Source organism: Chenopodium quinoa, unplaced genomic scaffold (genome assembly GCF_001683475.1).
Source record: "Chenopodium quinoa cultivar QQ74 unplaced genomic scaffold, ASM168347v1, whole genome shotgun sequence".
NCBI classification, from domain to species: Eukaryota; Viridiplantae; Streptophyta; class Magnoliopsida; order Caryophyllales; family Amaranthaceae; genus Chenopodium; species Chenopodium quinoa.
Window position 1 is genome coordinate 516,643 of NW_018742707.1, and position 17,199 is coordinate 533,841.

General features: G+C 42.9%; 1 protein-coding gene across 1 annotated transcript; it reads left to right on the top strand.

Annotated features, from left to right (window-relative positions):
- Window positions 1-16,062: 16,062 nt before the first annotated feature.
- On the top strand, window positions 16,063-16,827 carry LOC110722900 (uncharacterized protein K02A2.6-like). The gene has a single exon (XM_021902189.1). The coding sequence runs from the start codon at window positions 16,063-16,065 to the stop codon at window positions 16,825-16,827; it is 765 nt and encodes a 254-aa protein (XP_021757881.1).
- The last annotated feature ends 372 nt before the right edge of the window (window positions 16,828-17,199 follow it).

The following is a 17,199-nucleotide window of genomic DNA, read 5'->3' on the forward strand; positions in this document are numbered from 1 at the left end:
TCTCATATAGGTGGTAGGATGCTTGCTCAAAGGGCAAGGCGGCAGGGTTATTTTTGGCCTACTTTGGAAGCAGATGCAATGGAGATGGTGAAAAAATGTGACAAGTGCCAAAGGTTTGGCAAACTAATTCACCGTCCGGCTACTAACCTCACTACCATTCACAGCCTACTACCGTTTGCTAAGTGGGGCATGGACATTCTGGGTCCATATACGCCTGCTACAGGCGGAAGGCGGTACATACTTGTTGCCGTTGACTACTTCACTAAATGGGTAGAGGCGGAGGCTGTAAAGGGAATCAAGACGAAAGATGTAATTTCATTCATTTGGAAAAATGTCATCACTCGGTTCGGGGTTCCCATGTCTATGGTTTTTGATAATGGTCCCCAATTTGAGACGCATGTTCTCAAAAGCTGGTTGGGAGACCAAGGAATTGCAAACTACTTTGCATCTGTCGGCCGTCCACAAGCAAACGGCCAGGTAGAAGCCTTTAATAAAATCATCTCAGACGGTCTCAAGAAAAAGATTGAACGAGCAGGCGACCTATGGGCGGATGAACTACCACATGTTCTTTGGGCCATTAGGACGACTGAAAAAGGGGCGACTGGAGAAACTCCTTTCCTCCTAACTTATGGTGCGGAAGCTGTTCTTCCAATAGAACACTACGAGCCGACTCTTCGAGTAATGCTATATGACGAAGAGGCAAACTGGGAAGCCATGCGCCTGGCATTAGACTCACTTCCTGAAAAGAGGGGCAATGCTGTCTTGCGCCATGAGATCTATCGCCTGAGAATGACTAGATCATACAACAAAAAAGTACACAGGCGTCCACTCAAAGTAGGGGACTTTGTACTTAGAAAAATGGAAGCAGTTGGTAGGGCTAATGAGTCTGGCAAACTAACTCCCAACTGGGAAGGACCCTACCGAATCTGTGAAGAGGTCAGGGACGGTACCTACCGTCTGGAAACACCAGACGGACAACCGTTGCCTCGAACTTGGAATGTAGATAATCTTAAGAAATATTTCTTTTGAATGATGTAAATAGTCAAGAGCTACTTAATAAAGTTTGCACTTACTATTCAATTTTGTATTACGAGGGGCATGTCGTCTGTACCTTTACAGTCGGCTACTCTCCATTGAGTTTTTCACTCTATCTTCAGAGGGGCATGCCGTCTGTACCTTTACAGTCGGCTACTCTCCATTGAGTATTTTACTCACAATACTTAGCTAAAAATATTAGGGCCTGGCCGACCCTGTGCCTAACAGGCGGCTACCCTTCTTTTACTTAGCACCTACGTTCACCAAGAACTTACCAAGGCCACCGGCCGAATGATCAGACCAGGCGCTAAGCCAACTGATCAAATCTACAAAACTAATACGACCTGTCCCAACATCATAGCAGGCGTCCGACGGCATCCCACCAGATGAAATTCGTCGCAGAGAGCAGCTCCCTTTTGGGTGGAACATTGTTCTATAAACTAATTACACGGCACCTATACGACTGTCCCCAAGGGCAACCACGTAGCCGTTTTTGAGACAAGGATAACTCTATCACTAACCAAACCAGTGGTAGCAGTTGACATCTGAGTCAGATGACCGCCTGTATTACTTGGAATAAATGCAGGGGGTACCTATTGAGTTAATAGCCAACAAACATTGGCGAATCAAGGGGTCTAGCCGGCCTACGCCGCCTGGTACCTCTACTTCTCAAACAAAAGGGACGGCGACTGAGTAACTCCAACGTTAACTCATAGTCACTCCCTCAAATTTGGTATGGAACCTAAAAGGTTTGAGTCGTCCGCCTGTTTTTAACAAACAAGGGCACTCAAACCCCTATTCCTACTAGGTAACCTATTGAGTTAATAGCCAACAAACATTGGCAAATCAAGAGGATCAGCCGGCCTCCGCCGCCTGGTACCTCTACTACTCAATCTAGAGTGTGACGAAGACTAAGTAACTCCTATGTTAACTTAATAGTCACTCAAACTAGTATGGAGCCTAAAAGGTATGAGTCGTCCGCCTGTTTTTAACAAACAGGGGCTCTCAACCACTACTCTTGCTAGGTTAACAAATTATGAGTTAAAAGCCAACAACATTGGCAATATAGGGAAACAACCGGTACCCGCCGCTTGTTATCTCTACCACTCAATTCCTTGGCGACTAGGTAATATTCTATTTACTTGGTCAGACCACTTTCCTACTTGGTTAAAATTACAAAAAGACAGGCACGCCTGCCTAAAAAGGATCCAGACAAAAAATTCGAATACCGATTGAATAAATGGCCGACTGATCGTCTATCCTGGAAACAGACAACCAGTCGTCCAGGGGCATAGGCGGCATACTAACTATCCGTACCTGTCTGCAACGTTCGGCCATGTACAACAGTCGGTCTAGTAAACAATGGGATATTAGATATGGAATACTTGAACAAATTTGAAGCAAAATAAAAATTCATTAAAAATAAGCCGGTCATTAAAGACCAGCAAAATATTCAAAGCCCCGGCCCCCTGGCCGGGTAAATACAAAGCAAACGGCACGCAGGCCGTGGATAAAATACATTAATCTTAAGAAGGGGGCAGTTCAGTATTAGCAGTTGCCGCCTGGTCAACACTCTTCTTGCTGGACTCGGCTTCAGCTGCATCCTCTTTTGATGCCTTACCCCCAAGTGGCACAAGCGCCACAACCGGCTCTTCCTCCTCCTCCAACGCATCTCCCAACGCCTCTTCTTCAGCAGCCGCCAGGATCTCTTGATTATATGTTTCCGAACACTGGCGGTACGTTCTTTCCCAAGAGGCAAAGTCGGCATTGGGGAACAGGCGGCCCCAGGTCATGCGCTGGATTTGAGCGGAGTCTTCCATCATCTCCCGGACGAGCTCTTTCTTCTCTTGCTCGGCCTTTTCCGAGAGCTCTTGGGTAAGACTCTTCTCTTGGCTCACCAGGCGTTCTTTTACGCTGGCCAAGGATTTCTCCATGGCTTCGTAAGAGTACATTTTTTGGCGAAGAGGTTTCAGCTCGGCCTTAAGATTTGTGATGGTCGCCTCTAGCTCGTCATTCTTCTTCTGGGCCGCCTCTAACTGAGCCCGAACAGCGGCGGTAGCCTGCGCCTGATAATAAAGAATATCAATGGTCAGTACTTCATTTTGGGCAATTTGAAACATTGCCTTATCACAGTTAGAGGCGGCCATAGCTTTTGCAGCCTTTACCTCTTTGTTTTTCCGATCAAGCGGCTTGCGAAGGCCGTTAACTCGGAGCAGGGCCTAAGTAAAAAAAAAAAACAGGCGTCAGTTTCCAAACAAAAAAGATAACAGGCGTCCTGGAATTCAAATACTCAAAAAGTATACCTCAGCAAGGACCCCTGCAATCCCATCAAGGTCAAGGGTGCCGGCACCCCTGACCGCCTCCCTTTCAGATGGAGGAACTACTTTGATCATGGACTTGGCTACCTCTACCAAGTCAAGCCCCTGAGGGCCGGCTGCATCAAGCGTAAAAAAGCAAGTTAGACCTAGTCAAGAAGGAAGCAAGTGTAAAAGTTTTTACAAGTAATTGTCCATACTTCTAGGCGGCCCCGCCGGGGTTTTAGAAGAAGTGGCCGGCTGCTTCTCAGCCGCCACTGTTTTCCTGGAAGACCCAGGAGAGCTTGCAACAGTCGTCCTCCGGGCCTTGGGGTCCGGCTGTTGCGAGGAAGAAGCTCTTGGAGTGCCCGACTGAAAAAAAAAATAAAAAAAATAAAATAAAAAGAGTTAGTATATGCATAAGACAACTCCTAAAAGAGGAAGAGTTTCGAAGCCTACCAAGGGTGCCCCCTTGTTGGGGGAGTCGGTACAAGACTGTTGCATGAGAGAGGCCCGCAACATGGCTGCCGCAGTCTTGGATGCTGTTATTTTACTCATGGCGTCAGCTGCAAAAAATAAACAGCAAAATTAGTAAAGATCCCAAGTAAACAAAGCGTGAAAAAACAGAGTATTTGTCAGGCCGGCTACCTCTAGAGCACCAACTGCTGAGGCCACAGGCGGCCACAAAGTACTCGTCATAGAGCCACTTGAAGCTCGGGACGCAGTTTAGGGGTACTTGCTCTCGTACCCCTGAAGTAGAGTTCACCCTAGTCTCTACTTTGAAGAGTCCTTTGTCTAGGATCTCTTTTTTAGCCTTTGGGGGAACAGGCGGCATGCTGCGGCCGCCTGCGAGAAGAGGCGGATCCCTATTCCACTTGTTAAAGCATTTGTTCAGCTCCGTGTCTGAACCCTCGATGATAAGGAAGGTGTTCCGCCAATCCTTCCATTTGTTCGCCTTACCTCTCGTCATGAGGTAGCCCCTATGGCTTGTTAATTGATACCAGCCGGTACCTCCCGACTTAGGGGTCCGGCTGAGATAGTTCATGTGGGCGAAAGCCTCAAAGCTTGGCTCCACCCCGTACATTTCGCACCCGGCCACATAGCCGAGTACGTTTACCCAAGAGTTGGGGGCTAACTGCCATAACCCCAAATCATACCCATCTAAAATCCGGTGAACAGCCGGATGTAATGGGAAGCGCAGTCCAGCTTTGATGGCCGCCACATAGCAGCCAAAGCAGCCGTCATCATAGCTGGTACCAGCCGGCCAGATGACAGTGTCTTCTGGATCCGGCACGAACAGTAAAAATTCCGGGCCCATTCTGTGGTTAGCTATAAAGCTCTCCACTTTGTCTTGCATGGTTGCGATCCGGCCCCGGGGTACCGTGCAGTAGTAGGGGGTGTTTTCCTCTCTGTAAGAGGCGGACGGCTCCGCCCAATTGTCCCCCTTCTCAACTGCATGAGAAAGCCTCGCCTCTTGTAGGCGGCTGTTTCTTTCTTCTGAGCCTGGAGAAGCGTGGCCAGAAGAGCTGGACTCGGACTCGTCCTCTGACGAGTCCGAAGAGGACGACTCCTCCCCTCTCCCAGAGGGGCCCGCCTCCTCTCCCTTAGAAGAAGAAGGAGGAAAATTAGACATATCAACGGTGAAATGGGAAGGGACCACCTTGACCTCTCCCTCAGAACTGTCGGCTTGGCAGCCGCCTCGTTTCACTTCTACATCTGGCGCCTGGTCAGATGTTTCACTAATGAGCACCCTTTGGGAGGAGCCGTCCGAGTTTGAGATCATAGCAGTCTTTTTTGTTCTGGCCATCACGTTCTGCATAGACACAGATACAGTCGGACTTTGTATAAAGGGCAAAGATGGGTCCAGAAAAGGGCAGGCGGCACTCCTAGTCCTAGATTCAGCCGTCCCCGGTGACCGGCTGATCACTAACTTAGGTCGTGTCGTGTGCTTCCGTGGTGCCATTTCAAAAAACAAAAAGAAAATTAAGAGTAAGAGAACTGAGTTACCTGAACGAGTGACGGTTGATGAAGTTCTGGAAATCCGGTGCAGTCGGCTTGTCAGAACAGGCGGTAGGCAGAAAAGGTCCGAAATGTCAGAGCAAGTTCAGGGGTCCGAATGTTCTCGCAAAGTTCACAAATGTGAAAATGACCGAAGTCAGCACTTCCTTATATAGGCAAAGTGAGAAGGCGAAGGGTCGCTTCCAAATTCAAAATTTGAGCGGGAAAATCTCTCGGCCATTTATAAGGTGACACCTGTAGCACGCCGTCGCCTGTCACCGTGCGGCACCTGTCACAGGTGACACGTGACCAGTCACGTGCCGCTTGTGAGGGGCAAATGATTAGGGGATTTTTATCCACCAATCACCGTCTGACAAGTGGACCAACCAGGTTCCGCCACGTGTCCTTCACGTAGGCCAATAGGAGCCTGCCACGTGTCAATCACAGATACGTCCTCTACGGACCAATTGAGACACGCCACGTGTCCACCCATGCCAAATGGGAAAACCGGCCAACAAGGCCCAATCCTGTTTAGAGGCCCGGTCAGCCCTAGGTTTACCCTAAACCTAGAGAGTGGCACGCTTCTCAAGACTATAAATACTTAATTAATCCTCATTAAAGGGGATCAAGCAATTAATCTTACCTGAAGAACGGAGCAGAACAGAAACGTTACGGAACACACTAATAACCGGCTGATCTCGCTAACAAAGCAGATTACCAACATTAAACTCTCTCACCTAGAGAGACCTTATTACTTTAATTTCCGCATTAATTACTCCTTAATCAGGTACTAACTTGACCGTTGGAGGCGGAGCTCTCAGGAGTCTCCGTTATTTTGCAGGTACAGGCGTCCGGTTCCAGTCTCGGAATTGTAACTCTCCCGCAGGACATCAGAAAACCCCGAAACAGTGATCAATAAATATAGTAAAATCAACATAAATATTGGAAGCAACTTAACCATAAATTGTTAGTCAAATCAAATATAAATAAACTCAATCATGATGCTAGCAATAAAAATAATAAAATAAGAGTAATTAAGTGATTAATTACTTACTTTCCGCGTTTCCTTGAATTGCTATATCATGAATAAACTGTTAGTAACTTCAATAAAAACATAAATAAAATTGAAACAATTAAATAAAAAGTGGAGTTGATTTGGTCCAAACCCTTAGTTAATTATACCTTTCACGCCTTGGTTTAAGGACAAAACCTCAGGTTAAGTATGGATTCCTTAGAGTGCTTAGGGGAAGTATTATGGAAGAATAGGGAGGCTAGTGTTTAGGCTAAAGAGGGAGAAGAGAATGATTTGATGATAAAGCTTGTTGATGATTGAAAAAGGGGTGATATGACCTCTATTTATAATGAAAAAAGAAGGGTCGAAGAATTAAGATAAAATCCGAATTTAATCAGAATAAAACCCGATAGACATCAATTTTTGCAATTTTTGTTTTTATCATATCTTTTGATCCAGAAATTGTAATAAGATAAATAATATGTATTTGGAAAGAACTTGAAATCTATTTTCTAACCCAATTAGAATCAGATTATAATACTTTGTAGAATAAAAGATATAGCTAAAATAGTGGAAAGGTGTCAGTTTTGGATAGAGTTTGTTATTTTATTCATATCTTTTCCGTTATAGCTCGGAATTGACATTATAATATATCATTGGAAAGATAATTTCAAGATCTATCTAACTATCTAAGATTTGGATATTAAAAATATTAGGCGCAAAAATCATATCTAACTATCTTTGAAAGTCTTTCAATTCGGATAGAATTAGGACTTTCAAAAAGAAAAGTTTTATTCAATTTCAAACTTTTTAATCTTATCTTTTCAAAAGGAATAATTAAGATATTTTAGAAACTTATAGAAGCTTCTAATTAATCCTAATTGGTTTATAAATGGGATTAAGTCCTTGGACCCTCCACATGATCATTAGGTTGTAGGTAAGGTGGACTTAGGTTCGGTTTGGGCTCAGTTTAGTATTTTGGCCATAACTTATTTGTTATAACTTGGATTTCGGCTTATATATATCGTTGGAAAGCTTTTTTCAAACCCCATCCAAATATTCAATCATTGGACTTAGATTATGGGCCAAAATAAACTGGTCTAAATGTTTTTATAATAATGACACGAAATGAATGATTTTAAAGGACACGAAATGAATTATTTTGGGTTTAAAGGCACGAAAAGAGGAAAATAAGTTATGGTCTGGGGAAATAGGCTATAAATTTGGTTGTTTTATGAAATATTGAGATTGATTATGGATTTAAGCACTCCAAAGGCTAAATACTCAACCCGACCAATAATGGTGGTGAAAGGTTGTTCATCATTGGGTTTAGTTTTGGGGAGACATTTTTAGGTGTTTACACCTATTACCATCTGCTTTAAGGCAACGCTTGCAGTCATTTGATTTAATCTAACCTGAAATCTAAAAAGCGTTAAGTTTTTTGGACTTTTCTAGCATAGACGGATAGCAGCTACTGTTTCATTTTAGACGCTATGATATATAAATTCTACTGCCTGTTGTTTCTCTGGGGCAATCCAGGCGGACAGATTACTCTTGTAAATTATAAGCTAAGTCCAAAAACTTAGCGGCTTAAATAAACCTTTAAGAGGCCTTTGGCCGGATACTCTCAAACTTTTAACCGACTGCAATATAGTCACATGTTGCTTGGTTTGGGGAAATCACCATAGTGATTGATTGACTTAGAAACCATGCATACTCCTCAAAATATCAATAATTTCTAAGTCAATTAACCCATTTTTGAAACCAATCGACATCTGGACAAGGGCAAGGACATTCGGTAAGACTAGCATTTGCATAGTATACAGGTTAAATACTTAGCCAAAAAATCTATGCACATAAATTGAAAGCTTTAAAAATTTTAAAGCAAGATGCCAATATAAATAAACCGGTCAAACTGACTGGATGCTTCATTCAAATAAATAACAGATGTCACGATGGACGACTAGAAAAGTTAGGTGGCAGAGCCAAAGATTGTTGATTTACCCAACCCCTTGATCGGTAAAGATAAAAAGTTACTCGACACGTAGGCCGAAAGAGAAAATACTTGGCCATTCGGCCGCATAAACTACCTTAAAGCTTAAAAGATCAGGGGAGGTCTCCAGCATTGGCAGCCGCCTCATCCTCCGGCAACTGCTCCTCATTTTTCTCACCCTCCTCCTAATCCTCGTCATCCCCTAAGGATGACTCGTTTGAGGAGTCAGACTCCTCAAGGTCCTTGGTCGCCACTTCCTCTGCCTTCTTCATGAGCCGGTTGTTAAACTCATCATTCGCCGCATTAAACTTAGCCTTCCAAATTTGATAATCGGAGGCCGGCTGCAATGATCCCCAGGCCATTTGCATGATGGAATCATAGTCCTCCATCATTTGTTTGACCAGGGTTGTTTTCTCCTCCTTAGCCAAGGACTTGTACTTGGACTTGAGCTGAGTTTCTTGGTTTTGCATCCGGCCCTTGAGTTTTTGAACCTGACCCTCCAGGCAATCAAATTTCTCTTTCGCTTCCTTGGGGGGGTCTAGTTTGTCCTTGAGGCTCTAAACCTCATTCTGGAGCTCAGATTTTCGCCCCATCGCCATGTCCAAGTCTTGCTTGACCTGTAGATTGGCGGACGCCTGGGAATACATCATATCAAGTGTCAGAATATCATTTTGTGTAATCTCAAATTGAGCTTTGTCTAAGGAGGAGGTGGCCCGAGCATTAGCAGCCTTTACCTCTTTAGACTTGTCGTTGAGTGGTTTCCTAAGCCCAATCACTTGCAGCATAGCTTGCATTCGGACAACATTGAAGAAGAAATCAATACCAAGCGGACATAAGAATTGCTCAAGATGAAAACATTACAAGTCTTACCTCACAAAGAAGCGCCAGAATGGTGTCCTAGTCAAGGGAGCCGACCCCCTTCACAAACGCCTTGTCATCAGGATCAATCGTCCTGAGCATCCGTTTGGCCATCTAAAGGACAGCCGGCCTCTCTAGAACCTCTGCCAAATCAAACAATACAAGTTAAATAAGTTTTCAGAAAAAGGCCAATTCCCATTTTGGCAACTGTTATCCAATCAAGTAATTGGGAGTTGGGTCGAATGATCATACCTTCCTCCTCCTCCATGAGGCCTTTTCCTTCGCCTGCTGCTGAGACGACAGTAGTGTTGAGTGGCTTGATAACTTATTATTTGATACGATTTTAGAGTGATTTTGAACCTTGTTTACTTGGTATATTGGCATTTTGGTTCACTTTTACTCTATTTTTGTTCAACTTTTGTGTATCCCTTGCTTCAAGGGTTATTAGTGTTTTTGTTGAGTTTTTAGGTTCAAAGACGACCATTTGAGGCACTTGGATGATAAACCGTGGTTACAAGCCAAAACAATGGAGCGAAACCAAAGAAAAGTGAAGATAAAGGCCTTAGAGAGTCTGCACGGACGTGCAAAGTATGGCACGTCCGTGCAGGAGTGCCCCAGCACGACCAGAAGCTACTGCCTACTACTTTCAAAGCCTGCACGTCCGTGCTGTTTGCTCAGCCCAAATCAGTTTTAAAACTGACCTACTGAACAAGACCTGCACGTCCGTTCCATATTTGGCACGTCCGTGCAGGATGCCCTGGCCAAAACAGTACATTCTGCCTCCATGTTTTCAAAGGTGCACGTCCGTGCCTACCTTGGCACGTCCGTGCAGGTATGGCTGCACGTCCGTGCCAACCTCAGCACGTCCGTGCTGACCTGTAGCCGTGCCCGACTCTTGTTTTCTCCGTCCTTTTTATTTGGGGGTCTTTATAAATAACCCCTTGAGCTCATTTGTACGGAATCCAAGTTTTTAGTGCTTCCTCTTAGTTTGCAATTGTAGAAACACAAATATTCTCAAATCATTAGTTAGATTATAATTATTAGCTTGGAAATTTCATTCTCAATCATTGTAGAAGATAAGTTCCACCCTTGATTTTCATGTTCAAGCTTCTAGTAATATTTTTTCTCACTCTTCTCTTCCATTTTAATTGCTTTGATTGTTAATTTTCTTGCTTCATTCTTGTATGCTTAGATTGTTATTTAGCTTAATCTTTAGTTAATTCTTGTTCATGAGTTACTTGAAACCCCTAATTGCTTTAATCTCCATGGATTGTGAGTAGTCTAATTTTCTAGGGTTTGGGTAAAACCCTCAATGTAGACACTAATTTCTTGTTACATGTGTTAGTTTGGTAATTGTTGGGTGTTAATTAGTTGAGCTTAAGTGGTTTAATTTCTTAGTTCTTGTATATGGCCATTGCTAGAACTATTATCTAAGCTTTCTCAATGAAGGATCGAGAGATGAAATTGAGTTAGCTCCCTTATGCTTAATTGACTGGAAATGCCATGAGAATAGGAATTTCCAGTCAAGGGAATATTTTTGTCATCATGATTATGATTTAACACTTGTTTTATGCTTTATAACCATGAGAGTAGGTTGTATTCATGATTCAAGTAATCCCTCTAGCTTGAGAGAGTAGTTGGGTGCTTTAGATGACTTCCCCTATATTATCCCCTTAATTTATCATTGTTTGCTACATGCCATTTGTGATTTGTGACGAATTTGAGTGGTATATCCCGAGCCCTAGAACTCTATAATTATTGTTAATCATCCCTTAGTATTAGTTATTTTAAATTATTACATGCTACATAAAATCAAACCAATTTCGACTTCATTTGGCTTGTTTAAACGGTAGTATCTCGGTGGTTGGTTCAACGCCTCTCTTGGGTTTGACCCTGTCTTACCCTTGCTATTAGTTAGTGAGACCAAGATAGGACTTTATCTTTTGTAGGCTCGACGACGGCCTATCAAATTTTGAAATCCCCCTAAGCTAAGCTTTTGCTAGTCCTCGAGCAAAACAAACATGTCAAATCAAGAAGGAAGATTACTTGCTAATGATCAAACCAAGGAAAGATACTTAAAGAGAAAACACAAACACAAATCCGCATGGCAAGAACCATAAACACTTTTAGCACAAGTGAAAAGAAATTTAAACCCCTAAGTCGCCTAAGAGGACAATTTTTTATCTCGTGAGGGTTTCCCTTGAGCTTAACCCACAACTCACACAAACCATGCCAAAATTGTCATAACACATCATCATCATCAAGGTGATGGCCTATCAAATTTTGGCGCTGTTGCCGGGGAGGCAAAGTCGCATTGAATGTATTATTGTTGAATGAGTCTAAGTGTGTGTATTTGTATCATAATTTTTCTTATTTATTTTTGTATATTTGTGTTTTCAACTTGTGATAGTCATTGCTAACGTTTTTCTCAGCTTTGTTTGACCTTGCATGACACGGAAGAGTAAGCAATCACCGCTTATTCCCGTTGATCCAGTGTTAAATAGGACATTGAGAAACGTGAGGAGGCTTTTGCAAGGCACACCCGAGTTCTCTATTGTATATTCGGATTCCGATCCGGAGGAAATCTTTGCAACCAACGAAGAAGATAACATGGGTGATAATAATCCTCCTCCACCATTGTTACGAGATTATGACCACCCCGATGCCTTCACACTTCAGAGTGGCATACGTCTCCCTACTATGAATGCAAATAATTTTAAGCTTTCACCTCAACTCATCCGTATGATACAAAGTGATCAATTTGGTGGGAGTTCTCGTGAGTGTCCTTTTGCTCATTTGGACAGCTTCCTCGAATTGTGCACAACCATCAAGCAAAACAACATCACGGAAGAGTTCATCTGTATGCACATGTTTCAATTCTCCCTCCGTGACAAAGCAAAGCATTGGTTGAGAACGGTAGAAGAGGGATCATTGACCAAATGGGATGAAGTCACTAGAGCTTTCCTTGGAAATTATTGTCCACCCGAAAAGACCGCCAACTAAGAAGGAAAATCACCAATTTCAACCAAGAGATTGATGAAACCTTAAGTGAAGCTTGGGAGCATTTCAAGGACTACACTAGAAAATGCCCACACCATGGTTTCACATCATGGATCATTGTTCAAAGCTTTTATAATGGTCTTACTCCTACTTCAAGGGCCAACCTTGATAACGGGGCCGGTGGTAGCCTTAAAAAGCTATCGGTGGATGATGCATTCAAGATGATTGAAGAAGTGGCAAAGCACTATGCATACGGAGGTGATAGACGGCAACCTCAAGCAAAGAAGGGCGGAATCCACGACCTTAGTGCAATAGACCTTATTGCATCAAAGTTTGACAAGCTAGATCAAGTCACCCTTACATCTCCAATATCTTCTTCACAACAAGTCATGTCTTGTGAAACTTGTGGAGGAAATGATCATCTGTCCTCCTATTGTAACTCAACTAACCAAGAGCAAGCTGCGCCTATTGGGCAAAGACACGATCAATACTCTCACCCTACAATCAGGGTTGGAAACCCTAACAAAACACGGGTTGGAAACAACAAAACCAAGGCCCCCTCAAAACCAATACTACCAATCTCATCCACAAAACCAACAAGCTCCTTACCGTCACCCTAACCAAAGGGACCAAAATCAACAAAGGCAACAATATAACCAACCTGCTCCTCTACCTCCTCAAAAATCTAACCTTGAAGCCGCACTTGAGACCTTCATTACACAACAAGGAAGAAGCAATGCGGATATGCAAGCGAACATCCAACAACTTCAAGCACACAACAAGATAATTGAGAATCAATTGGCTCAAATTGCGCAACAAGTTGGGAGTTCATCCTCCAATCCTAGTGGTCACTTCTCAAGCTCAACGGTTGTGAACCCAAAGGAGAAAGCTAAGGCCATTACTTTGAGATCGGGGAGAGGTTATGAAGGGCCGATTATGAGTGAAGAGGAGCCACAAAAGAGAGATGAGGGAGTTGTGGTGAAAAATGAGGGTGAGTTTGAAAATGAGATAGTTGATGTTGAGAGAAAGGAGCCACAAAGGAAGAATGAGGGAGATGAGGAAAAGGTAGAAAAGCCCCCCGTGAAAGTATACAAGCCTTCCATTCCATTCCCTCATCGGATTGTTGAAAAGAAATTGAATGAAAAGTTTTCAAATTTTGTTGAAGTCATGAGAGGACTTCAAGTGAATATCCCCTTTCTTCATGCTATGTCACAAATGCCTACATATGCAAAATTTTTGAAGGATATTTTATCCAATAAGAGTAGGCTTGAAGAGAGTGCAACCATCTCCCTTCCTAAGGAGGTGAGTGCAATCATTCAAAACAAGCTTCCTCAAAAGCTTGGTGACCCTGGTAGCTATGCAATACCGGTGAAGATTGGAGACTTGGAGGCTATGGATGCTTTATGTGATCTTGGGGAAAGTGTGAGCTTGATGCCCTATTCTATTGCTAAGAGTTTGAAAGTTGGAGACTTGAAGCCAACAAGAATGTCCTTACAATTGGCCGACCGCACGGTTAGGCTACCTTTGGGAATTCTTGAAGATGTGCCGGTTCAAGTTGGAAGAGTATTTATGCCATGTGATTTTGTGGTAATGGAAATGGAAGAAGATACTACGGTGCCCCTAATCTTGGGAAGACCATTTTTTAACACCGCGGGTATTGTGATTGATATGAAGCAAGGAAGATTGACCTTGAATGTGGGAGATGAGAAAATATCATTTTCATTCCCACAAACATTGAAAAAGCCATTGTATGATGAAGTTCATAGAGTTGATACATTGGAAAGGGACTTAGAGAAGTTCCAAGAGAATTTGTTTGAAGGAGATCCTTTACAAGCTATCCTAACGGGAGGCTTAGTTGAGGAAGGTGAAGAAACAAGGGGGTATGATATTTTGCTCAACCAACCTTTAGTCCACAATGAAAAGAAAGTGGAAGTGCTTAATGTGGAGGTAAAAGAGGAGAGGACTACGCCTCCTCACAAGGTTGAACTTAAACCCCTTCCTCCTTTACTTAAATATGCTTTTCTTGATGATAGTGAGAGTTATCCCGTTATTATCAATGCTAAGCTTGATGATACCTCTCTTGGGAAACTCCTAGTTGTTTTAAGGGAGTATAGAGGTGTCATTGGGTACAAAATTGATGACATTAAGGGGATAAGTCCTGCTATATGCATGCATAAGATTTTACTTGATGATGATCATGCTTCCTCGATTGAGCACCAAAGAAGGCTCAATCCAAACATGAAGGAATTTGTGAAAAAAGAAGTATTAAAACTTCTTGAAGCGGGCATAATCTACCCTATCTCCGATAGTAAGTGGGTTAGCCCGGTTTAAGTTGTGCCTAAAAAAGGAGGCATGACCATCATCAAGAATGATAAGGGTGAGACCATTTCTACGAGGTCTGTCACCGGGTAGAGGATGTGTATTGATTATCGAAAATTGAATAAGTCCACCCGGAAAGACCACTTCCCACTCCCCTTCATCGATCAAATATTGGAAAGACTAGCATCACATAGTCACTATTGTTTCTTGGATGGATACTCGGGATTATTCCAAATCCCAATCCAACCCGAGGATCAAGAAAAGACTACATTCACGTGTCCTTTAGGCACCTTTTCTTATCGAAGGATGCCATTTGGACTTTGTAATGCACCTTCCACATTTCAAAGGTGTATGATGTCTATTTTTTCCGACATGCTTGAATCATCAATTAAAGTATTCATGGATGACTTTTCTATTTTTGGTTCATCTTTTGACATTTGCCTTTCGAATTTAATTAAAGTGTTGAAAAGATGTCAAGAGGTGAACTTCGTCTTGAATTGGGAAAAATGTCATTTCATGGTAGAAGAATGAATTGTTCTTGGTCATGTAATTTCTAGTAGAGGCATTGAAGTAGATCGTGCCAAAATTGAGGTCATTGAGCGCCTCCCACCCCCTACAAATGTGAAGGGGATAAGGAGCTTTCTTGGACACGCGGGTGTTTACCGCCGGTTCATAAAGGATTTTTCAAAAATCGCAAAGCCGCTCACTCAATTGTTGGTAAAGGATGCCCCTTTTGTGTTTACTAATGATTGTTTTCTAGCATTTAATAGGTTGAATGAGGCATTGATTTCGGCTCCTATCATTCAACCCCCTAATTGGGAGCTTCCTTTTGAGCTTATGTGTGATGCTTCGAATTTTGCCATTGGGTCCGTTCTTGGAAAAAGGAAGGATAAGAATCTCCATGCTATCTACTATACTAGCAAAACTTTGGATGATGCACAAAGGAATTACACAACCACGGAAAAGGAGTTTCTAGCCATTGTTCATGCAATTGAGAAGCTTAGGTCATACTTGTTGGGGTCTAAAGTCATAATCTTCACCGACCATTCGGCCTTGAAGTACCTCTTGTCCAAGAAGGAACCAAAGCCAAGATTGATACGGTGGGTCTTGCTCTTACAAGAATATGACATTGAGATTAGGGACAAGAAGGGTGCCAAAAATGTGGTGGTCGATCATCTTTCACGGTTTCCTATCTTTGTAGGTGATCTTGAGAACTTGCCAATCGACGATTCATTCCCGCATGATCAACTATTTGCTATTCTCCAAGCACTGACACCATGGTTTGCGGACATTGCAAACTACTTGTCTTGCTCTATTCTTCCTCCCGACCTCTCCTATCAACAAAAAAGGAAGTTTCTTCATGATGTTCGCCAATACTTTTGGGACGACCCCTTGCTTTTCAAACAAGGTATTGATGGCCTTTTTAGAAGGTATGTCCCGGAAATGAAATTGAAGATGTTATCACAATGTGTCACTCCTCACCTTGTGGAGGACATATGAGTGCCAACAAGACCTTGGCGAAAATATTACAATGCGGTTTCTTTTGGCCAACAATGTTCAAAGATGTGTGGGGTGTGGTGAAACCTTGTGACCGGTGTCAAAGAACTGGTAATATTTTAAAAAGAAATGAAATGCCTTTGAACAACATCCTTGAACTTGAAATTTTTGATGTATGGGGCATCGATTTCATGGGTCCTTTCACGAGATCTTTTGGGAACAAGTTCATTCTAGTGGTCGTCGATTACGTGTCAAAGTGGGTGGAAGTGGTTGCATCTCCTACTAATGATGCTAAGGTTGTGGTCAAGCTCTTCAAAAGAGTAATTTTCCCAAGGTTAGGAGTGCCCCAGGCTGTGATTAGTGATGGAGGTTCACACTTTGCAAAGCGATCCTTTCAAGTTCTCCTTGAGAAATTTGGTGTGAGGCACAAGGTGTCATTAGCTTACCACCCACAAACAAGTGGTCAAGGTGAAATTTCAAACCGAGAGGTAAAAATGATTCTTGAGAAAACGGTGGATAGGTCTAGAAAACATTGGTCTACAAATCTTAATGATGCTTTATGGGCCTATCGCACCACGTTTAAAACTCCTATTGGCACCACACCATACAAGCTTGTTTATGGGAAGTCATGCCACTTGTCGGTAGAACATGAGCACCGAGCTCATTGGGCTATCAAAACATTGAATTTCGACCTTCAAAGCGCCGGTGAGAAGAGGTTGCTTGACCTCCACGCCTTGGAAGAATTGAGAATGGATGCATATGAGAGTGCAAGGATCTACAAAGAAAAGACCAAGGCTTGGCATGACAAGCATATTAGCTAAAGGGAGTTTAAAGAAGGTGACAAGGTCCTACTATTCAATTCCCGGTTGAAGTTGTTTTCGGGTAAGCTCAAGTCAAGATGGAGTGGGCCTTTCACCGTTAAGAAGGTGTTTCCATACGGAGCGATTGAGATTTCAAATGACAATGGTGAACCGTTCAAAGTGAATGGCCAAAGGCTTAAGGCATACTTTGACGGTTTTGTGCATGAGGAAGCCAAGGTTGTTCACCTTGATGAGTTTGATGTTCCTTACTCTCATTGATCCCGCAATTTCGTCAAGCTAGTGACGTTAAAAGAGCGCTTCCGGGAGGCAACCCGAGTTTCTCAACTCTCTCTCTCTTAAAACACTATTATTGTATTTCCATCACTCTTACTG

Bases quoted from the DNA above. Each gene is read 5' to 3' on its own strand.
- LOC110722900 (XM_021902189.1), top strand. From the start codon at position 16,063: ATGTTCAAAGATGTGTGGGGTGTGGTGAAACCTTGTGACCGGTGTCAA.